Below are 24,398 nucleotides of genomic sequence, written 5' to 3'. Positions count from 1 at the left end.
TTCTCCTGTATTTTTTTTTTTTTTTTTTTGGGCCGTATTCGCCTGGCTTTTTTTTGCCGAAAATCGACAGATTTTGCAGTTTGTTTTCTTTTAAATCGATTTTGCCGTTGGCGAAAAAACATCAGTTTTCGCCACTAACTGAATACGCGCCTAAATTGCCAGGAGACTGCACAGATTAATTTGATATGCGACAGTTGTACGTCTGTGGCAACTAAGCCTCAGAATCTGTACACAAAGCGCTACGATTTGCCGGCCGCTGCTTTTCTTCCACGCCAACTTCCTTTGTGCCTCGTATACAAACTTGGTCACATACAGATATACAAGTGTCGCAAATTAATCAGTGCACTCTTATGCTGCGTCCTAGTCACATCGCACTAAGGCGCATTTTCGGCAAAAAAGACCCCCGACGGTAGCAGAGTCGCACGGGACCTGGTGGCTCACTCACACCAGACGTATCGCGCTGTGTGGCATAATGAGGCTAGATGTATGAGGACTCATCTGTGTATGCCAAAGCAGCCGGTATTTACCCCGCGTACAAAAAAAGCCCCGCTTGCTCTGGAACATAACCCCTTGCTCCTTTTTGGGTTTGCTCCTAATTCTGAATCGGGGCCCAAAGTCATTAATAAAATCAGACTTGTTTATAGAATAGTTTAAAACTATCTATTATTGGAGTAGTGAATTTAATCTGTGGTGGAAATTGAGGCGGCAGTGAGGAAAATGTATTTATTGAAATGTAAAAAATAATTCTGAGCAAGCTTAACCTCACCAAGTCTAAATGAAAGTAGAACTTGGTAAATGGCAATTACAGGGGAATGACGGACCACCCAAAGAGAGGATGTAGCCTCCATTGTTACAACAGTACTAAGGGCCCCAAATCTGATGGAAATAAGCCAAAGTGCCCAGATCAACTGAAACTGAATATTCCCGGAAATAAATCCTACTTTATTGTTAATTAATTTTCTGTAAAGCACACAGGCAGCCTTGTCTATACCATTGTAGATACTAGTCCTAATCTTCTGACAATAGCTTAATGAGGCGATCAATAAAACAAGCTGCTTTATATGGGCCGGGTCCACTGTTTAGTTCTGTGCGAGTTATTTGAAATCTGTATCAAGACAGAACGTTTTGCCAGCTGACATGAGATGAATTGGGTTAGGTTGGGTTTTCAGGGACAATAAGTTGTCTATCACTTTGTAGATTTAAATAGGACAATTATTACTTTAAAGGTGATAGCATTTAATAGAACATTTCCGTCGCTGCATACCTGGTCAGATGAAATTAGGCTTAAGGAGACTGTATGTTTGTTGGGTGTTAACATTGGGCCTGATTCAGCAAGGATCGCAATTGCAAAGCTGCACGCAGGCTATAGATGTATAATGTATGCACGCAGGCTATAGATGTATACTGTATGCACGCAGGCTATAGATGTATACTGTATGCACGCAGGCTATAGATGTATACTGTATGCACGCAGGCTATAGATGTATACTGTATGCACGCAGGCTATAGATGTATAATGTATGCACGCAGGCTATAGATGTATACTGTATGCACACCGGCAGCTTTGCAATCGTTATCCTTGCTATTATGCAAATGCAGCAGGAGGTGTATGACACCCCCTGCTTCATTTGCGATCCCAGCACTGCAATGGAAGCCTCAGCTTACTCAGCCTGGCTGGCTTGCGAGCCCAGGGCACTGTGTTGATCAACGCAGATCCTGGGCCGGCCACTCCTAGAAAACGTGGCGGACACGCCCCCGTTTCCAGGAACGCCAGCCAACCCCGCACCACCCTTTAAATCCCTCTGCCTGTCAATCAGGCACAGGCATTCAAGGGTCTGCGTACGACTACACAGGACCAATTCGACACACTCGCAGAATAGATCCTGCACACACGCAGATTCCCGATAATCGTGAATCTGCGATCAGCAGTGCACCTGCGTGCTTTGCTGTATCAGTCCCATTGTGCCTAGTGGAAGGCTGACAGAAGGCCACTGTGCCAGCTGCCTCAGAGGCCCCCCCGCATGCTGGACTGCTCGGCCTCTCTGTACTCCTCCCCGCTCTGCACACCAGTTAGATGACCCGCCCCTGGCACCGCACACTCAGAACAGGGCACTTGGTAGGAGATGTAATGCAGATCTGTATAAAATCTTACAGTTCGTTTAATATGTTATGCAGATCTGCAAATGCCTCAATAAATAACATTTTCATGAATCACTCAAAAATGAAAGCTCTTACAGCAAGTGATCCCATCATGATCCCAAAATAAAACTTTGGGGATTTATTAACAGTTTGTACAATGTTTTTAGAGTGTTGTTAAAAAAATTTAAACTTTTTTTATTTAAACATACTGCTGTGTTATAGATCATATGAAAGCCCATACAAAGAGGTTTAAAATTAGACCTTGCCCGACTCTCTAGCTCAATTAGGTAAGCTGCTAAAGCAATTGTAATATATGTTAATAGCAAACGTTTCGTTAAAAAATTGCAGAGGTAAATGCCTATAACTTCAACACTTGTGTATCTATCAGACTAAGATTTTCAATTTATCTTCACACCTAAGGTATCAATTAATATACCAAATTTCATTACAATCTGAAACTGTCATGTTGAAACACTGTGTCGATTTGGTGTGGAATAACCCTATATTTATAGTTTGCAGACAGTATATACAGTCAGGTGCATAAATATTGGGACATTGACAGAATTTTCATATTTTGGCCTCTATTCACCACCACAATGGCTTTGAAATGAAACAAACAAGATGTGCTTTAACTGCAGACTTTCAGATTTAATTTGAGAGTAATTACATCCAAATCAGGTGAACGGTGTAGGAATTACAATGGTTTCTATATGTGTCTCCCACTTTTTAAGGGGCCAAAAGTAATGGGACAAACTAAACAATGGTAAATCAAACTTTCACTTTTTAATACTTTGTTGCAAATCCTTTACAGGCAATTACAGTCTGAAGTCTGGAACGCATAGACATCACCAGACGCTGGGTTTCATCCCTGGTGATGCTCTGCCAGGCCTCTACTGCAAATGTCTTCAGTTCCTGCTTGTTCTTGGGGCATTTTCCCTTCAGTTTTGTCTTCATCAAGTGAAATGCATGCTCAATCGGATTCAGGTCAGGGGATTGACTTGGCCATTGCATAACATTCCACTTTTTAGCCTTAAAAAACTCTTTGGTTGCTTTTGCAGTATGCTTCGGGTCATTGTCCATCTGCACTGTGAAGTGCCGTCCAATGAGTTCTGAAGCATTTGACTGAATATGAGCATATAATATTGCCCGAAACACTTCAGAATTCATTCTGCTGCTTTTGTCAGCAGTCACATCATCAATAAATACAAGGGAACCAGTTCCATTGGCAGCCATACATGCCCACGCCATGACACTACCACCACCATGCTTCACTGATGAGGTGGTATGTTTTGGATCATGAGCAGTTCCTTTCCTTCTCCATAGTCTTCTCTTCCCATCACTCTGGTACAAGTTGATCTTTGTCTCATCTGTCCATAGGATGTTGTTCCAGAACTGTAATGGCTTTTTTAGATGTTGTTTGGCAAACTCTAATCTGGTCTTCCTTTTTTTGAGGCTCACCAATGGTTTACATCTTGTGGTGAACCCTCTATATTCACTCTTGTGAAGTCTTCTCTTGATTGTTGACTTTGACACATATACACCTACCTCCTGGAGAGTGTTCTTGATTTGGCCAACTGTTGTGAAGGGGTTTTTCTTCACCAGGGAAATAATTTTTCTGTCATCCACCACAGTTGTTTTCCGTCGTCTTCTGGTGTTGCTGAGATCTCTGGTGCGTTCTTTCTTTTTAAGAATGTTCCAAACAGTTGATTTGGCCACACCTAATGTTTTTGCTATCTCTCTGATGGGTTTGTTTTGATTTTTCAGCCTAATGATGGCTTGCTTCACTGATAGTGAAAGCTGTTTGGATCTCATATTGAGAGTCAACAGCAACTGATTCCAAATGGAAATGTCATACCTAGAATCAACTCCAGACCTTTTACCTGCTTAATTGATAATGAAATAATGAGGGAATAGCCCACACCTGTCCATGAAATAGCTTTTGAGTTGATAGTCCCATTACTTTTGGCCCCTTAAAAAGTGGGAGGCACATATAGAAACCTTTGTAATTCCTACACCGTTCACCTGATTTGGATGTAATTACTCTCAAATTAAATCTGAAAGTCTGCAGTTAAAGCACATCTTGTTTGTGTCATTTCAACGCCATTGTGGTGGTGAATAGAGGCCAAAATATTAAATTTCTGTCAATGTCCCAATATTTATGCACCTGACTGTATGATGAGGGTGGTATAACATGTGGACACTGGTGTAGTGTTGACATTGTGAATGTCAACAGTCAAAATGTTGACAAATATATTTTTACCCAAACCTAACCTTCACCATAATCCTAACTGTAACCCTAAATGCATGTGTGGACATGCTGGCTGTCAACCTCCAAAATGTCGACGACATGTCTGGGTCGACATTGCGAATGTCGACATGTTGACATTCGGCCCATTTTGACATTATGGTGTCGACGTGATGACTGAATACCTATATGATATAACTAACGTGTCTGCTTTGTATGTAGCCAAATGTGATGTTTCTCTATGGAAGACGAATATCTTATATAGTTGCAACTTTTCTAAGGAGAGCTGGGGGACATCATTATAAAATGTGCTGTATACTGTACCTATCTGTATGTGTAACTTCCTGCGGTGCAGGGAACCGCAATATTGTAATGCTATGAGGCTACATTTTATTATTGTGTAGTTGGGAGGCATGACTGTATATACATTTTTGTTGTTGGCTATATATGCATAATAACTCATAGCCTACACATAGCTTTATGACAGACCCCTTTCCCATATAATACCTCTTTACTTAACACCATGTGTATACTTGTGTAGTGTCCTCCACAAAAAAAATTGCCAGACGGGTGGGGGCAGCGTAATGCTTTGCAATAATAATAAAAAATTGTTGAAATCCTTATATTTATTTCATTTTAATGATTCTTGCAAATACATTGCCCACTTGCTAGCTGGACACAGATAGATATAATTGTGTCCAGCAATGTCCTCCGTCTAGCCTCTCCGCAATGTTCCCACTGTCCCCACTGTCCAAACCGAACCCTGTCTCTTAAGATTTGGGGAGGGGTCTCTTTTACTGTGCCATTCGAAAAACCTTGCTCAGTAATAGAGGTAGATGCACTTGCAAGAACTAGTTACCTGGTTAAAGTGGATTAGGCATCTGTGGGAAGTGAATGTTTCAGTTTTGCAAATTTGCCCCCAAATCTTTTTGAGGGTCCTTTCTAAAATCGACAGCTCAGACAACCATATATGATCCCCGGTGATGATGTACTTATACAGGATTCCCAATGCAAATTGTGTGTGTGATACATGTGAGTGGAAAAAGACAAAACCACTTCATTTTTAAGTTATGAAGTGGGCACATAGATGACCGTGAGACTGGAAGGATAAGACAGGCTTTAACACTGGGCTTTATAAATGTACTGCAACATCTTCTGTTCATCATGTACTGACAGTTCTCAGGCAGATTTCTGGCTGTACAACTTCCATTTGTAAATTGCTTGTCTAAGCATTCACGTGTTGGCTTGCAGGAAGCATGACTCCATCTCTCCTCTGGACGACTTGGCCTTTGATATGTACCAAGATCCAGAAGTGGCACAAATAATCCGCAAGTTGGACGAGAAAAAGCACGAGGCCGTGCGCCATGAACAGTACGACTACGCCAAGAAACTCAAGCAAGCCATCGCTGATCTGCAGAAGGTGATGACAGATTGAGGCTTTTCAGTTTAATACGAAGAGATTTTGGAGGATTTGATCATAGAAATGTTAATGACGCATTCGCAAAATGTGTTAGTGAGAAATGGGGGGGGAGAGATTTCAACCCGTCACTTAAGAGAAGAGAACCCACAGATCCTGTGGGACGGTGGAGGAAGGACTCCAGCAGAGGGCTAAAGTACAGTAGTAGTTGAGTAGTTTCCTTGAATCCAGGCCAAGGAAAGGTCTAACTCAAAAACAACTGAGGCAGTAGCTTAAGGCCACACGGTTGTGAAGACCCCCAATTAGTATATAAATGGGTGAGAAATGTTATTTCCCAGTTTGCTAACTGGCTTATTGGCAGGAGTTTGCAGCATTTCTTCACGGTATTTAGACTTAAGGAGCGTACACACTACACGATATGCTCCCTGAGCGATATCGTCTAGTGTGTCCCCGGCAGGGTGTGCTCTATGTCGTTCCTGACATTGAGCACACCCGCTGAACGATATCGTTCAGCGCCGGGCTCTCTCCCCCATTCCCCAACATGCAGCAACCTGACGATATCGTCAGGTTGGCCTGCATGTTTACCCGATGAACGATAATAACAAACGACCCGCGGGAACGCGCATCGTCGTTATCGTTCATCGTTTTGGTGTTAAAAATGGACGATAAAGTGGACGACTGAACGATAACTATATTGTTATCGTTCAGTCGTCCACTTTAAACGCCCAGTGTGTACGCACCTTTACTGTAATAACAATTTAAGTGAACAACATTTCAAAATGGAGCGCAAGTCTTGTTTATAAATAGTGTAATATTTTTAAAAGCATTTGCATTTTTTGTTTTTGTTTTAGTGTTTCTTGCATTGAGGTGATACTGGTTACACAAAATGCAGGCCAATTAGCCATAAATGACACTACAAAAAGCACACCTGCATACAGAGCCATTCTAGTTCCCGAGAAGTGTCCAGATCCGCGTTGGCCAGCATGTGCTGGTTTATGCCAAGTTCACCTCATCGCAGGCATTCAGCTGAACTTGTTTTCTAGCAGGTGCAAAGGATGCACCTCCTCACTGGTGTACTGTATGTTTCTACAGGTTTCTATGAACATGCACTTTGCCTAAAGGAGCCCATACATATTATTAGCCTGATTCTCGCAATTCCCTGATTTCCCGAGCGCCTGGGTCTGGGAATCGGGAAAATCCAACAAATCGGAGTACTGTAACATGCAGAACTTCCCCGATGAATCGCCGATCATCTATGCCCGCCAATCTGCATTTTTTATCACCGGTCGGCAGATTGGATCGTCATTGGGGAATGCAGCTCTGATGTGTGGACTTAAGTCAGATCACCTTTTCCTTCCCCCTCCCCCATCCTGCCTCTGAAGTCGCAGCGGTTGCTAATGGTAGATACATGTATGCAGTCACGTAGATGCATGTGTTTGTTTTGTTATCCTGCGCAGCGCAATTTCACGCAAGTTACGCTACACATAGCAGCATAGTATACACACTGCATTCGCCCCAACATTTATAAAGCCAACGCTGAGGGAAAACAGAGAAAATACAGATGTGTCCTTATACATATTTGCTGCAGTCGCACTAAATAGCTCATCTCGGGGCTGAAACTCTGCTAGCGTCTGGAAGCTTTTTGCATCTTTTTTTTCCCCCGAAAATGCGTGTTAAGTCCGCAACGCGATGTGGCTAGGACGCACCAGCAGACTGCGCTGAGTAATTTGATATGTGACACTTGTATATCTGTGTGCACCCGAGTCTCTGAATCTGTATATGAAGTGCTACAATGTAGCCGCTTCAGCTTCTTTAATTCCAGCTTCTGGTTGTGGTTCATATACAGACTTATGTGCGCACAGATATATAAGTGTTGCATAATACATTAATCAGCACAGGCGCGTCCTAGTCGCTTTGAGACTTAGAGCCGTATTCAATATGAGCCGAGCCACGATACTTTTTCGCGGGCCGGACTTTCTGTCTACTTCGGCTGTTTGTCAGGTGGAAAAGTGTTGCGCGTGTGCACGCTTTACCCCGTATTCAATATGAAAGTACGCGAAAACGGCACCCGGCGAAACTGAAACAGACGGAAATTGCTGTCAGATTTGGGGAACTCAGTCTGACACCCCCAAAAGATGCTCTGACATGGGGGTTCCCTATGGTACCCCCGATTTGGCTTGCTGAAGGTATTTGGGGTTTTTAAACTGGTTCAATAGCTGCTAAATAGCGTTTTTCAATACGTGGTGCAGAATAGTATTTTTTCCAGAATATAACTATTCCAATCAAATTTGGGGTACTTGAAAATGGGGGTCAGCATATTTAAAAGTTGCTAAAGTGTAGTTGTAAAAATCATGAAAAATCCACCTGCCGCAAGCACCTGCAATCAAAAAAATACTTGGGGACCCTCCCAGAGTCTAGTTCGCTAGTTTTTAACCTTGTACCCCAACTTTTTTTTTTTTTTTCCCCTTTTTCAAAGTAATTTTTGGGGGGGTCCTTAAGTGTTTTTTAAATTTTTTTTACACAGTTTACCTTTGGGGGACTGTCTGAAGGCTGCAGGGGGGTTCCCGCAGCGTTGCACCCCAAAATCCCAATTTGAACTTTTTTCTTTTTTTCCACCTGCTATTCATAGGCAAAACTTTTTCGCCTGGTACATTGCACCCTCAAATTGAATACGGGGTAAAACCAAAACAGCCAAAAATGATGTGACCCGCGAAAAACTTTTGCCAAAAAAACACGAAAACGGCTTTTCGCTCCAAATTGAATACGGGCCTTAGAAGCATTTTCTGCAAAGACGCCCAACGTTAGTAGAGTAGCACAGGACCTGCATGTTTTGCGTTTATAGTTTATAACATCCTTTAGTTATATGGTGCCACAAGGGGTCCGCAGCAATGTACATAAACCGGAACACAAAAAAAGTGACTTGCTGTACAAAACATTACAGACTAAGTTCAAGGTTTATAAACATTGCTGCAGCAGTCATAATGCCCAAATCAGCAGCAGGATGGCAGGAGCCAAATGTCTGGTGCCGCTGTTGGCAGTGGGGGGAGTGATGGAATAAGTGAGGGAATGAAACGTACAAGAGGGACGATGGCCCTGCTCGTGAGAGCTTATAGCTATATTGTTAATATAAAAAATAGGCGTGGCTTAAAAAAGCGACCTCCTGCACCTCTGTGGTGTGTGCGCGCTGGAAGAATTCTGGAATCCAATCTGCTTTCAGAACAGAACGTTGTCAACAATAAATATCTCCTAATTCTTGTGTCCCAGGTTGGAGAGCGCCTTGGTCGATATGAGGTGGAGAAACGCTGCGCTGTGGAGAAGGAGGACTATGACTTGGCCAAACAGAAGAAACAACAGATGGAGGAGTATCGGCAAAACGTTTATCAACAGCTGGAGCTCCATGACCTCTTGGACATTGCCCTGGTAAATAGGATTTTGTTTTTTTGAAATAGTTTTTCTATTTTACACAATTTTTTTGCCTATTTTCCCTTTCTTCAAACGTTTCCCGTTCTGACCCTAACACCTATTTGGAATTTGCTCAGCCTCAGTTAAAAACTATATCCTAAAAACATTTTAGCCAATAGGTAAAATCGATGGGCAACATCCAGAGGTAAAGAATTATTTAACCTTGGTTGTAGCACAGGTAAGAAGACCTTTCCTGACTAACCTGAGTTTGACTGTCTTTAGTACCTGTAAAAATGTAAGATAGACTTATTACAAAACAAACGGTTGCGAATCGTGAATGGAAACTCGGGAGCCATTTTGTTGTCTGAACCAGTTTTCTTCAGAATGGTTTTAATGGATTCAGTAGAAGCTAATGAAATGATTGAGATAAATTGAGCAGATATCACACTCCTCGTAGTAGGCTCTGAGGACGCAGTAAATTGAACATGCAGGGAGGGCAAGAGCCTGTTAATAAATTGGATGAAACAGTGAAAACCACTTTCTAAGCAAAAAATCAGGCAAAGGGGGGTTATCACAGCTTCATAACTAGGCCTCTGAGGGCCTGATTCAGAGATGGTTAGTAATGCAGCCGTGTTTCGTAGCTGCTCTTGCAATAGCGCTTGTGAGAATATGCGAATACTAATCTCAGCCTTCCCTTTGTGCTCGCTGTTATAGCGGAGTGTATGATAGCGTTATGACGATCACGTTCAGGCTCCGCGGTCTGCGCATTTGCTATGGAGATTGTAAGCACTCCATCATCGGTCGCACCATTGACATTTTTGGTAGACTCAAGCTTCTCTCGTCACATCCAACTAAACATGGCCTTTGAAGCTGTGTATTTGTGTTTGAGAATGAGGCAGCGTTCCCAGCCACGTCCGTGATACTCCCATTGTATGCCAATGAAACAGCCCCTTTTTTGCAATCACTTTAGGTCACCTCCCAGTCTCCACCCTGAAATGCCCAGGGGCCGCAAACCCCTTCTGAAGTGTTAGCGATACTGTACGCAATTCTGTAGGCCAGTGGACACTTGGTTACACGTCTGCATTGTAGAGTATTGCTGGACTTTTATGCCCATGGACAGTAGCAAAACATCGCTCAGCTGCATAAACATTAAGGCTGATTCAGAGATGAACTTAGTGCCAAAGACCTGTAATGTACTGGACCCAGTTGGTTCCCCCAGAGCATGTGGCTGGATACTGAGTTCAGTAATAGATTTTATCTTTACGAAAGAAATAAAATCGGAGGCAGGAAATTCTAACCCTGTGACTCACAGGTATCAGTATTCCGGGGTTGGATATGGGATTCCGGCACTCTGAATCCTGCTGCCAGCATCCCGACACTTGTCGGTCAGTATCCTAACACTCCCTTCCTTTCCGGTGCCTAAACCTAACCTGCCCCCTAGTGCCTAAACCTAACCTCCCCCTCCACGCACACTAAACCCCCCCCCTTAGTGCCTAACCCCTAACCCTCCCCCTAAACCAAGTACTTACCTTGGGGATGCTGGCACTGGGATTCTGACAGGTGTCGGGATTCTGACGCTTAGAATGCCAGCATTCTAAGCGCCAGTATCCCGACTGTCAGGGTATTAACTGCATCCCTTATTCCGTGTTGCCCTTCTCAGCCTTTATAGTAATGCCTTGTACATGGCCTATAATGTGAGATGTATATATTTAAGCAATCCCGGGTTAGCAAGATAGTAACATTCATACAAGACTTAGGGCCTGCGAAAATATACTAATAATTCACTCGCCTTCCAATGCATAGAGATACCCACTGAAAGCATCTCGCATCCGCCACTTCCGTACAAAACTGGAAACATCGAACGCAGATCAGGCAGCCATCAGCCTCCTTAGTAAGTCCAACATGCCGCAGACCTGGCAGGTTTCCAGACACGCCGAGGCCTCTCCTGCTGCAAGCAAGGACGCAGTAACTAATTTGTGCACGCCCAGAAAGCGGGTTTTCGGAGTCAGACACGCCTGCATTGTTCTAACCACCCCCCCCCCTCGTTACCACCCCCAAGCGTGACTGTCACTCACTTTGCAAGTGAATCCTCTGCGAGCATAATCGCAAAACAATCACTACGCATGTGCATTGCGGCTTTCACGCACGGGCAGTGGCTAGTAATCTCTCAATCTGCGTATATATTGGCATCGGGCACATCTCTGAATCAGGCCCTTAGACAGTTCACCCAGATGGATGGGTGTCCTTTCTTTTATTGTTTTCTTCGCACTGCGTCCCGGAGAATGGAAATTAAGATATTCTTATTTATTATTTATTTTTGTTTTTTTTAATCTCTTTATTTATTAAAGGTAGTTAACAGGTCAATAAAGAGGAAAAAGTAATATACAGCCATAAAAAGAACAAAGAAATTAAAGACCTCAAACTACCTTGTTTTTTTGGTTTTAGTGTTGAAAAAATGTAATAAAAAAAAAATCCAGTAACATCTAGAAAATATACACAAAAATATATAAGATAAGAAAAAACGGATAAGAAGTCAGTAGAGTCGAAAAAAAATAAAATAAAAAAATAACAATAATAAATTAAATAGTACAAAAAGTTCAAAATGGAGGTCAAACCAGACCTGGAAGGGTCCTATTAAAGTAAGAATACCAGGGGGTCCATACTTCATGAAATTTCGGCATTTTGTCATGGAGGAGGGCAGTGGTATATTCCATGGAAGCAGTGTACTAGATTCTGTTGAGTAATGCAGGAATGGGGGGTGAATAAGTTTTTTATTTTTAATCCCATTTCAGAGAATAGGAAGTTATATTACTGGCATATGGGAGAATAGTTCAAGCATCAAAGGGCCTGAAATACACGCCACAAAAAGTCTATGCGGGTGACGTGGCCACACTACTAGCAGACTGCAGGAAACCTATTACACCAGCACAGATATCCTACGGCTGTAAGAAGTGTATTGGTTGCAGCTTCTGGTACATGTGAGCAAATAGTTTGATGTTTCTTGGTGTGCCGGGACATTCCAGAGGAATTACCACCCTCTACCCCAGCTACTATATCAGATTCCTCATAATGAAGCAAAGTGATGTCTAATAGCTTTTTAATGACAGGGGAGGATTGATGAGGGGATACAATCTCGGCCTCTGTATTGTGCTACATGTCAGTCTGCGAGGCTAAAACTTGCTGTATTGTAACCACGTTTTGCTTGTGAACTTCTCCACAGCAAAAAATAACATTTCCAAACTTTTATTTATTTTTTCATCCGTTGACATTTTGTATCTGTTTAATTTGAAGCTACCGTATGACATTTCTCTTCATTAAGTGCCTGAAGTGGCAAATAGCGTACTAAGTGTTTCATTTTATACACACAGATTTTTTTTTTTTCCCATGTAACAAGGGTGGTTTATGCAGGCAGAAGAAACTCTCTTAGGGTATGTTGACACTGCCATGTTTCTAAGCATTCATTATACAATTTGTTATTTATATATAGCAGGTAAGTTCAATCGACATGTCCAATATTTACTAATATTTTCATCAGGTTTATATCCTGATGAAAATATGAATAAATATTGAAACGTTGATTGGACTTACCTGCTGCCTGAGCCTGTCTAAAGTGTCCTGAGTGCTGCACTGTATTTGTTTGATTGGAGTCTCATTGTGAAGGCGCCAGAACAAGCTAAACATTGGATGTTGTGAGCGCAACGTCAGACTAGTTTTATATATATTATTTATAAGTCCGCCGAGTGCCGCACCTGGACTTGTATATGCTTTAATGTAGCTGGCACCGCGGCAGATTCACAATAGGGGAAGGAGCGTGCCGTACCTGTTGGCAAGCTATATATAGATATATTTATTATATACCATGTGTGTGTGTGTGTGTGTGTGTGTGTGTGTGTGTGTGTGTGTGTGTGTGTGTGTGTGTGTGTGTGTGTGTGTGTGTGTGTGTGTGTGTGTGTGTATGTATGTATGTATATGTGTGTATATATATTTATTATATACCGTTTTGTATCTTTTTCGGCTGAAAAAGTGTCTTATGTTGCGTACACATGGTGCGATTAAACAGGACTATATGAACGATATCGTTATCATTCATATCGTCCTGTTTCTGTCCCCCTCAAACGACCAAATGATGGTCGATGCCCAGGCACGAATGGTCGATACAGATAACGACCATCGCCCGTGCATGCAGGCCAACATGGTCGTTATCGACCATGTTAGCCTGTTTACTATCGGTGATTGCGGGTCGTTATAGTAGTTGAGGGGGTTGCTGCATGTGCTGGATGTTCAATCCAGGACATGCAGGCCGATCAGACAACCGATCGTTATCTGATAGTCTGATGGTCTGACTGTGTGTACCCTCCATTAGTTGCAAAAGGATAGTGACACCTGTATATCTGTGTGCGACACCATAACTTGGTGTGGAAAAAAGCAGCGGCTGCTACATCCTAAGACTTTGTATACAGATTCAGACTCAGTTGCACACAGATATACAGGTGTCATATATCAAATTAATCAGTGCAGTCTCGTGGAGCATTTTTTTTGCATCTATCTGCGACTATGGGGGGTATTCAATTACAGACGAAAGTCAGAGGTCGGACTTTTTGCCATCATCGCTGCTTTTTCTGGGATAAAATATCGGGCACGTGCCCGCTTTATCCCAGTATTCAATTAGGACCCGGCGAAAACCTTCGCTAGTTTAAAACTTTGATCCCCTGGTTTTTTTTTTTCACCCCTAAAATTAAAGTACAATTTTTTTGGTGTCCTGAGGATTTTTTTTTTAATTTTTGGACACAGGTTACTTTTAGGGTACATTAAAAAGGCTGCAGGCTATTTTTTTTTTTTTTTCAATTCTGCACCCTTAAACCCCAATTCTGCACTTTTTTTCGCCATATATAACATGGTGAAAAGTTATCTCCGTTTTTTAATAAAGTCTTTTCGCACCGACGAAAAGTCTTTGAAATCGAATACGGGGATAATTGAAACAGGTGAAAATGACATTATCGCAACCTAATTGAATACGGCCCTAAGGGCCAGCTTGGACTTTTTGCCCCCATTGCCGTTTTTTGCAGGGATAAAGTATCGGGCGCGTGCCCGCTTATCCCCGCATTCAATTAGGATCCGGCGAAAACGGTACACGGCGGAAAGGTAAGTATCAAAGTCCAGGGAATTTTCGGGAAATCATCCTGGCACACCCTAAAGATGGTCTGACATAGGGGAATCACTATGGGTACCCCCTATTTGGCCTGCTGAAGGCAGTCTGGGTTTTTAAATAGCCGCGGCAGGTGCATAAATGCGACTTTGGTAAAAGTGGTGAAGAATAGCACTTAGGTTTTTTTTGGGGAAAAATAAATTTGGGGTACATGAAAATGGGTGCAAGCATATTTTTAAGTCCCTAAAGTGATTTTTTAAAATTCTTCAAAAAATGCACCTGCCACTACCAGCCGCATTCTAGAAAACACCTGACGCATACTTGGGGACCCCCCGTGAATCAATTTTGCTAGTTTCAAACTTTGTTCCCCAATAATTTTTTTCAACCCCAAAATTACAGTACAATTTTTGGGGCGTCCTGAGGATGTTTTTTTAAATTTTTTGACACCGAATAATTTCAGGGGACATTAAAAAGGCTGCAGGCTGTTTTATTTTATTCTACACCCCCTAAACCCCAATTCTGCACTTTTATTACATGGTGAAAACATATTCCCGTTTTTTAACAAAGACGTTTCGCACATGCGAAAGGTCTTTGTAATTGAATATGGAGATAAGTCAAACGAAAATGACGTCACCTGTTTTCGCAGGCTAATTGAATACGGCCCTAAGAGTGAAAAAGACCTTCATGAAAAAGATACTCGTTGCGAGCTGAGTCACATAGGACCTGGGGGCAGGCGTCTTGTGCCGTATGGCATATGGAGGCTAGATGTATGAGAACACATCTGTAAGTGTATTTGTGGTCACGGATAGCTAGGCATTTCTCGTGCTGGTTCTGTATCTCTATGACAGTGTTAGTGGGGATCATCTTACTGGAGAAGGGAAGGACTATTCCACCACGGCATCATCATAGCTCCCCACTCACACCGGCTGAACTTCCTACTCCTGCCATGTGAGGCCATAGGACAAAACAGAAATATTTATTATTATTATTATTATTATTATTATTATTATTATTCTTGTTTACCCCCAAGTCGTCTTGCATTGTTATTTCTTTCATTATCTGGTTTTTTTTTTTTAGTCTATTTCAATCTTTTTTTTTTTTTTCTTTAAAAAAGCACATGGACAAAGCACTGAAAGGCTTGTTTCCATCTGTGCTGTGTATTAGGTTTCTTTCTGTCTTAAGTATGTAGAGTGGAAAATGCCCAACTAGTGCAGTTGATCTAACTTACATCATTGTGTCTTTTTCACCCTGTAAAATATATGTATTATAATAGGTTGTCCACTGGTTTTGTGCACTGTGACAGTCTACCGTCTCCATTCCCCTACTCATATTTTGTCACCTCCCTGTCACATGCAGCCCTGTCCTCACTGACGCATCACTCGTCTCCTGATATTCTCTGTGCTGCTGGGGGACCCTGCTCCTTCCACTATATAACTCTGTCTGTGGCTCCCTGTTGCCTCCATTCCCCTGCTCACATCATGTCACTGTCCCTGTCACATGCAGCCCTGTACTCACTAACACATCATTCATCTCCTGATATACTCTGTGCTGCTGGGGACCCCGCTCCTCCCTCTATATAACTCTCAGTCTGTGACTTCCTGCTTCCTCCATCCCCTCCTCACATCATGTCACTATCCTTATCACATGCACCTCACTCCTCACTAACACATCACTCATCTCCAGATATACTCTGTGCTGTGGGGACCCCGTTCCTCCCACTATATAACGCAGTCTGTGACTTCCTGCTGCCTACATCCCCTCCTCACATCATGTCACTGCCCCCTGTCACATGCAGCTCACTCCTCACTAACACAGTTGGATGAGTGGACAGGTCACTTCTTCCTGCAGGATCACCACACTCTTCTCCTACTGCTGTGACCATCCCCATGATCTGAACATTCCAATGATCAGATAATGAATAGCCGCACACGTCTAAGTGGGAGATGAGAATTTGATACGATAAGGTGGGCAGACCTTAATAAAACACAGAGGCTGGGTGACATTATAAAGACATCTAATATAACGTGCAGAATTGTTCCCATCGAGGTGGCCAAAACGGTCCTCAAGGACCCCTAACAGTTCATGTTTCCCAGACCACCTTGGCATCTGTAGGCAGTGTCAGAATGCACTACATGTTTTAAAATGTGACCATTAGCAATGACTACACCTGGGCAGCAGCTAGGTGTCTGCACAACGTGTAATTCTAGTGGCTCTCGGGGACCGGGTTGGCCAACCTTGCACTAGACTATGGCCCGTATTCAATTTGGAGCGAAAAGCCGTTTTCGCGTGTTTTTGGCGAAAACTTTTTGCCAATGAGGTCATCGTCGCCTGTTTTGGTTTTACCCCATATTCAATTTGAAAGACTTTCCGCCTAGGCGGAAAGTCAATGCAATGTACTAGGCGAAAAGTTTCACCTATGAATAGCAGGCGGGAAAAAGTGCAGAATTGGGGTTTTGCGGTGCAACATTGCGGGAACCCCCCGTGCAGCCTTCAGACAGTCCCCCAAAGGTAAACTGTGTCATAAAATAAAAAAAAAAACATTAAGGACACCCCAAAAAATGACTTTGAGAAAGGGGGTGAAAAAAAAAATTGGGGTACAAAGTTAAAAAGTAGCGAACGTGACTCTGGGGGGTCCCCCAGTATGCCCCAGGTGTTTTTTTGATTGCAGGTGGATTTTTCACGATTTTGTCAACTTCACTTTAGCAACTTTGGGTACTTGAAAATGGGGGTATTTTCAAGTACCCCAAATTTGCCCTGTATAAGTTATTTTCAGGAAAAAAATACTCCAGAATACTATTCTGCGCCACGTATAGAAAAACGCTATTTAGCAACTATTGAGCCCGTTTAAAAACCCCAAATACCTTCAGCATGCCAAATCGGGGGGTACCATAGGGAACCCCCATGTCAGAGCATCTTTTGGGGGGTCTCAGGCTGATTTCCCCATTTCTGACAGTAGTTTTTGCCTGTCTCAGTTTCGCCGGGTCCCGTTTTCGCCTACCTTCAAATTGAATACGGGGATACGCGATACTTTTCCGCCTGCAAAACAGGCGAAGTAGGCAAAAAGTCCGGGCCGTGAATAAGTATCGCTGGTCGGCTCAAATTGAATACGGCTCTATGTGTTTACCCAGCAACTGCAGACACGATGGGGCAATATATCAGGCAGTCCGTACACTCTGCACACTCTGGTGTAGGATCGTTCCTCCGTCGCATCCAGAAGCATGGTGTCGTCTGACGGGTCTTCAGATTGGACGACTTGTCGTTCTGATTCACATCAAAACGACAAATTGTCCAATATATCACCTAGTGTGTACCCAACTTTACTCCTTAGCGCTGGCGTCTCCATGTATCGGGCCATGGGAACCCAACGAGTGGCACCACCAAGGGAGGAAACAGATCTATACTTATACTAGAAATCAGCCCAAACTAAAAAGCAAGGTTTAAGTTTTCCTTCTGACCTTTGTTGGTAGATATGCCTGGCAATGTATTGGCAATCGGGTATCCAGAAGTGCAAATAAAAACACTTATAAAAATAAATGCATCATAACCGCAAATGTCAGTGGGCACGGAGAGTGATGTGTAAGTGCTGCAATTGTATACAGTAGAAATAAATACTGTCATTATTATTTCGATATCTATAAAAAGAAAGATGCAAGGTTTGGCCTTCTCACCCCAGTGTCTTTTATTCTTTTTGTTTTTTTTCCCCCTATATGTTAAGATACGAAGAGCTCCGGAGCCGTCTCTGGACCCATTGGAGCACCCGACCAGCCTGCAGCAGCAGCACAAAGCGGCAGCTTCTCCACAGCCTGACAGGGACAGAAGTTTGGAAAAGAAAAAAAAGAGAGAACGACAACTGGTGCCAGAAAAACTACCCAAAGTGTCTTCTCCAAAGCCCAACCCCCAGCTGCGTTCTCCTTCTCCTCCTCCTGCTCCAGCCCCAGCAGGACCTGCCTCAAATATAAACGTAAGTTCTGGAATACTCAGAGTTTTGTTAATTGACTGGATGCATTCATTTTACTTTTAGCTGTAATTTGTAGATAACAAATCAGCTTCTTGTTGTACAGGATGTTTGGCCACATATTTTATAGAAGGTCAATACGGGAAGACTTTGACAGTAGTTCCATGCACCTGATTGGACAGGTCCCATCCAATGAGGAACTTATGTTCCTGCCCATACTGAAAAATATCCATGCTCTAATAGCTTAAGAATACAAACTACCTTCCTGCATCTCAGTGACAACAGGGAATCCACAATAGCAACTGTATTACTTGTTAACATACCTATCGAATTCCATTGTATGTAACGTTCCAGTATAGTGGAACTTACAGTCTGCCTGGACTTAGAGACAGGTAAGGTGGTGTATTTGTAGTAGTGTTAGTAAAGAAAATTATGAATGAGTGGCTACCTTTAGTGTGATGGATGAAGGCACATCAGACCTCTTACTGACTAGAACTCTTCATTGGCAATAGTAATCACCGTGACACCAACTGGTTAAAAGTAGGTATCACCCAACTTCTATTATGTAATCCTTTACCCTTCAGGTGCCAGTTCTCTGAGTAAAGACAGGTGCTCGTGCTTCCGCGCAACGGACTCCAAGTTCTCCGTACACCCCCAATCACCAACACTCCTAACAAAGATGATTTCGGCATTGACAACCAAATGCATGTACTCCTGCCCCCACACTTCCCTCAGCTTTTATTGAAAACCAACTTTCCTCCTGTCCTCAACCAGCACCCCTTAGCGTTATACTCCCAGTCCCACCCCGTCACTCAGCACCTGCCGCTCTGCTATTCTCCACCCCCTGCTCTGCTATCCTCCACCCCCTGCACCGCCTATACCCCCTGCTGTTGTCCTCCGTCACCCAGCAAACCCATTGTCATGCACAACACTCCCCAGCAACCCCTATTATGCTGCCCTTCACCACAAACCAACCCCCCACTATTCTGCTTTCCACCCTCAGCTATGCTATCCTCCAGCAATAGACAACCACTACTATGCTGCCGACAGCCATCCTGCAGCTGTACTATGCTATCCTCCATAACCCAGGAATTCCTACTGTTCTGCCCTACACCAACCAGCAATTCCTACTACTCTGCCTTCCATCAGCAAGCATACCCTACTATGCTGCCCTCCACCAGCCAGCAACCCCTACTATTTTGCCCTCTACTAGCCAGCAACCCCTACTATTTTGCCCTCTACCAGTCAGCAACCCCTACTATTTTGCCCTCTACCAGCCAGCAACCCCTACTATGCTGCCCTCCACCACCCAGCAATTCCTACTACTCTGCCTTCCATCATTCAGCAGCCCATACTATACTGCCCTCCACCAACGAGCAACCCCTACTATACTGCCCTCCACCAACGAGCAACCCCTACTATACTGCCCTCCACCAATGAGCAACCCCTACTATCCTGTCCTCCACCAGTCAGCAACCCCTACTAGGCTGCCCTTCACCAGCCAGCAACCCCTACTAGGCTGCCCTTCACCAGTCAGCAACCCCTACTAGGCTGCCCTTCACCAGCCAGCAACCCCTACTAGGCTGCCCTTCACCAGCCAGCAACCCCTACTAGGCTGCCCTTCACCAGCCAGCAACCCCTACTAGGCTGCCCTTCACCAGCCAGCAACCCCTACTAGGCTGCCCTTCACCAGTCAGCAACACCTACTATGCTGCCCTTCACCACCCAGTTACCCCTGCTATGCTGCCCTCCACCACTCAGTAACCCCTACTATGCTGCCCTCCACCACCCAGTAAACCCTACTATGCTGCCCTCTACCACCCAGTAAACCCTACTATGATGCCCTCCTCCACCCAGTAACCTGTATTACTATGCTGCCCTTTGACACCCAGCAACCACAACTATGCAACTCTCTACAATCCAGCAATACATTACTATGGGGAAGAGTGAAATAGAGGGGAAGAGAGAGAGAGAGAGAGAGATGGAAGAGGCAAGATAAGTAAGAGAGAGCTATTGCAGGAAGAGGGGGAGAGAGAAAGGGGGATGGGAGGAAAATGGGGAAGAGAGAAGAAAAATATACATATACAGTATCTGCAACTCCGGGTACAATTGCTAGCGACCCAGCAAATGACGGATCCAAAATAATAGTACTAAATAAATACACAAAGCAATTCATACATGAGGTTATATTTATCATTTGCACAATATTTCAGGAGTAACATTTTGGTGACACCATGTGGAGAGGTCCACGTGGCCTCATCCGATCCCACCCTAGGATAATACAGAGGGCCTCAGGACCTCATTCAGACTCTGTCGTTGCGGCCACACGGTCGTAAGGTAAAAGGGGCCGGATATGCAAATGAAGCGCTTGCAAGTTGCGTCGTTAAGATGGGATCGTTAGCTGGACGAGCGAGGGGAGGATGCAGCCAGTAGATTAATAATACGCCCCCTCCTCGTTCCCATTACACGTCATCTCTGGGCATATAAGGATTAATCGAGACCATCAGGAACCATCAGAGCTGGTCGTAGAGCTTAAGGTAGACCATACCCTCTCTTAAGCTCTACGATCAAGTCAGTGTAAAAACCTCCCATGTCACATGTGCCATTACACTACTTTGTTAATTATGCACTCCCATAAAACGCCGTTTTCATAGTCAGGCACGCCTGCGTTCGGATCTCCACTCCCCCGTTCATAAGCACCTTCCCCTGTTACCACACATAAACGCCTCATCCTATCACTCAAACTAACGACCTGGCTGTGTTCAAGGAGAAAGCAATTTCTGATCGTAATAGCTAGTTTGTGCACGCGCGTTGTGAATTTTACGCATGCGCAGTTTAGCGAACATCGGTGGCGTAGGACCGTGCGGCCGCAACGACCGACTCTGAATGAGGTCCTCAGTTTGTGTCAGTTTGGCGAATTTGAGGAAAATGTTTTTGTGATTTTAGAATGTTCTATTATTGTTTTAGAACCTGTTGTTTATCATTCTAAGGTTGAAGCTTTACCCTATGACGAGCGGCCACTTCCAGCTCAGAGGAAGAGTAAAGACGACCCCTTTCCTTATCTAGAGCCGGAGATAACTGAAGATTATGCTGGGGATACCCCCAGAAGTAGGATCACCGGTGAGCCAGAACCATTGACGGAAAAAGCATTGAGAGAGGCCGGAGTTGCCATTGAAGTGTTCGGTGAAGCTTTGGTAAGAAGCATCTGTCTGTATAAGTTTGCAATCATTTGTCTAACATGTGGATGCCTTTAAATGGAGAAGTGAACCAAATAATGGACTCATTGGGGCAGATTCAATTAGCAGCCGAGAAATCTTTGTTTACCTTGGCATGACTTAACGCTTATTTCACTTACCGCGTCTCTGCGCGCTCCTGCTTATCGCACAATTCACGGCTTATCCCAGCGTTCGTACGGTCATTTTATTTGATGTTAGCCATGGTTTAGTGTGGGGAAAAATTAGTAAATCAGCCTGTACCCCAAAACAGTGCAAATTGTTATTGAATAACAGTAGAAGTCTATTAAAGGCCAAAAACAATGTATTTCGGGCACTTAAAAGTGTCAAATGGCTGATTTCGGCATTTTTGAATAACCGTGAAAAAATAATAGAAAGCAAGTGTATCTCAGCAAATTAATTCTCTGGATAAATTTGGAGTGCGTAAACTGCCTGTTAGTAGATTTTTATTTATTTTGTGTGATTTTTGCCACTTTTTAGACTTTGTTAAACACATGTAACTCCCACCTGCAAGCCTAAAAAACACCTGTCCCATCAATACAACACCTCCATATACCGTACCCACATACCGTTAAGCCAGTTACTCTGCATTTGCAGAATATCACTCCAAAAATGACATTACATTATTGGCCAAATATAGCTAATTAAAACCATATGAGAGCTGTATTCAATTTGAGCGGACCCGCGATACTTTTCCGCCTCCAGGACTATTCGCCTACTTCGCCTGTTTTACATGCGGAAAAGTATCGTGCTCGTGCCCGCGTATCCCCTTATTCAATTTGAAAGTACGGGAAAACGGGACCCGGCGAAACTGAACAAGCGGGAAGTCCTGTCAGATTGGGGAAATCAGCCTGACACCCCCCAAAAGATGCTTTGACATGGGGTTTAGCTATGGTACCCCCCGATTTGGCTTGCTGAAGGTATTTGGTGTTTTTAAACGGGGTCAATAGCTGCTAAATAGCGTTTTTTAATAAGTGGTGCAGAATAGTATTCAGGAGGTTTTTTTGCTGAAAATAATTTATCCCAGCAAATTTGGGGTACTTGAAAATGGGGGCCAGCATATTTAAAAGTTGGTAAAGTTAAGTTTAAAAAAACGTGAAAAATCCAAATGCCGCAAACACCTGCAATCAAAAATACACCTGGGGCATACTTGGGGACCCCCTTGGTGTCTGTCCCCCAACTTTGTCCCCAACATTTTTTTTTTGCCCCCAAATTGAAAGTGATTTTTTGGGGTGTTAAGTTTGTTTGTTTTTTTACGCAGTTTACCTTTGGGGGACTGTCTGAAGGCTGCACGGGGGTTCCCGCAACGTTACACCCCAAAACCCCAATTCCGCACTTTTCTCCGCCTGCTATTCATAGGCGAAACTTTTCCGCCTATTACATTGCATTGACTTTCCGCCTAGGCGGAAAGCCTTTCAAACTGAATACGGCGACACTTTTCCGCCTGGCGAAATGACGTCATCGGCAAAACTTTTTCGCCGATTCTGGCTTTTCGCTCCAAATTGAATACGGGCCTAAGTGTCTAATGAATCATCTCCCAAACTTTTCACCTGCTCAGGGACTACGAAGACAAAACCACGTTAAATCCTATGGAGAGTTAACGCAGCTTAATTTGGGCGGCTAATAGAATTGCAAAATAATTTTTGTGCCCGTGTTAAGTTGCATTTGAATTCCCCCATTGTGTATTGGTGACAGATTACACTTATATCTCACTTTTTCATTATTTGTACATTTGTGCTTTTTTTTCTTGTTAGGTTGCAGGAGCTTATTCCAAGACCTGGTCTTATAGGGAAGATGCCTTACTGGCAGTGTACAGGAAACTATCTGACATGCCCAGTGCAACTTCCAAGGATGACTTAAGGAGTCTTCTCAGGGCAGCTATATTCCTTGTCCAAAGAGCTATCAAGGATAAAGTGACGTCAGTGAGTAACTAAAACTTCTTTCTGATAGACAATTAATGTGTGTGCGTGTGCGTGTGCATGTGTGTGTGTGTCAACTCTTGTAAATAATGGTGAGTTCCGTTGTAACAGAATGCACGAAGCCACATGAATGGGGGGAAAATAGGACATGTCCTAATATCCTACATCCTCGCTACTGCATGCACTGTACCTATCTGCTTACTCAGAGGTCAGTGATTCCGATGGATTATCAGTCTTCCCTCTCTTCTCCTGGTAAATGATGGATTTATTTTGATATGTGACACTTGTATATCTGTGTGCGATTAAGTCTGAATCTATGAGGCTGATTCAGCAGAGAAGAAATCACGCAGATTCCCGATGGTTGGATCTGTGCAGCACGGGTCTGCGATGTCACGCGGACTTCAATCGCTGATAGTCTGCTGTTGCTTCAAGGCAGGGAGGGGGCGATGACGACATCCCTTTTGGGAAATGTCGCCACCAGAGGGGGGGTTGGGGGGGAGTGATGAGGCCAGGATCTCCATCAGCTGACGGAGATTTCCTGTCCTCTTTTGTGCATCTGCGGCGGCCAGCTTGTGTGACCTCCATGGGTCACTTAGCCAGCCAATGAACACGCAGGAGATCCGATGTCCAACGCAACTCGGATCAGTAATGCATGCAGTAGGCATGACGCCTCCTGCTGCATTACCATGTTAGTAGCTGCGATATAGCAACTGCGTCATCTGCTGAATCAGGCCCTTTATACGAAGCGCTACGATACCGCGGCTTTTTTCCACGCCAGGTCCTGTTGTACTTTGCATACAGACTCAGTCGCACACAGATATACAAGTGTGACATATCAAATGAATCGGTGCAGTCTGTTTGCGACTAAGGCCCGTATTCAGTATGGGGCGAAAAGTCCGAGCTCGCCGTTTTTTCAGGGATAAAGTATCGGGCGCGTGCCCG

At 43.8% G+C, this 24,398-nt stretch overlaps 1 protein-coding gene across 1 annotated transcript in view; it reads left to right on the top strand.

The window, feature by feature from the left end:
• CEP104 (centrosomal protein 104) overlaps positions 1–24,398 on the top strand; it is an 85,499-nt gene that overhangs the window by 28,351 nt on the left and 32,750 nt on the right. The window contains exons 7-11 of the mRNA XM_088461852.1: positions 5,636–5,804; positions 9,066–9,221; positions 18,065–18,310; positions 21,295–21,498; positions 23,292–23,459. Of these exons, the coding sequence (XP_088317978.1) occupies positions 5,636–5,804; positions 9,066–9,221; positions 18,065–18,310; positions 21,295–21,498; positions 23,292–23,459 (943 nt within the window). The remainder of the gene's footprint in view (positions 1–5,635; positions 5,805–9,065; positions 9,222–18,064; positions 18,311–21,294; positions 21,499–23,291; positions 23,460–24,398) is intronic.

Source organism: Taudactylus pleione, unplaced genomic scaffold (assembly GCF_031769625.1).
Source record: "Taudactylus pleione unplaced genomic scaffold, aTauple2 ptg001115l, whole genome shotgun sequence".
NCBI lineage: Eukaryota > Metazoa > Chordata > Amphibia > Anura > Myobatrachidae > Taudactylus > Taudactylus pleione.
This window is presented reverse-complemented; position numbering and strand designations above follow the sequence as displayed.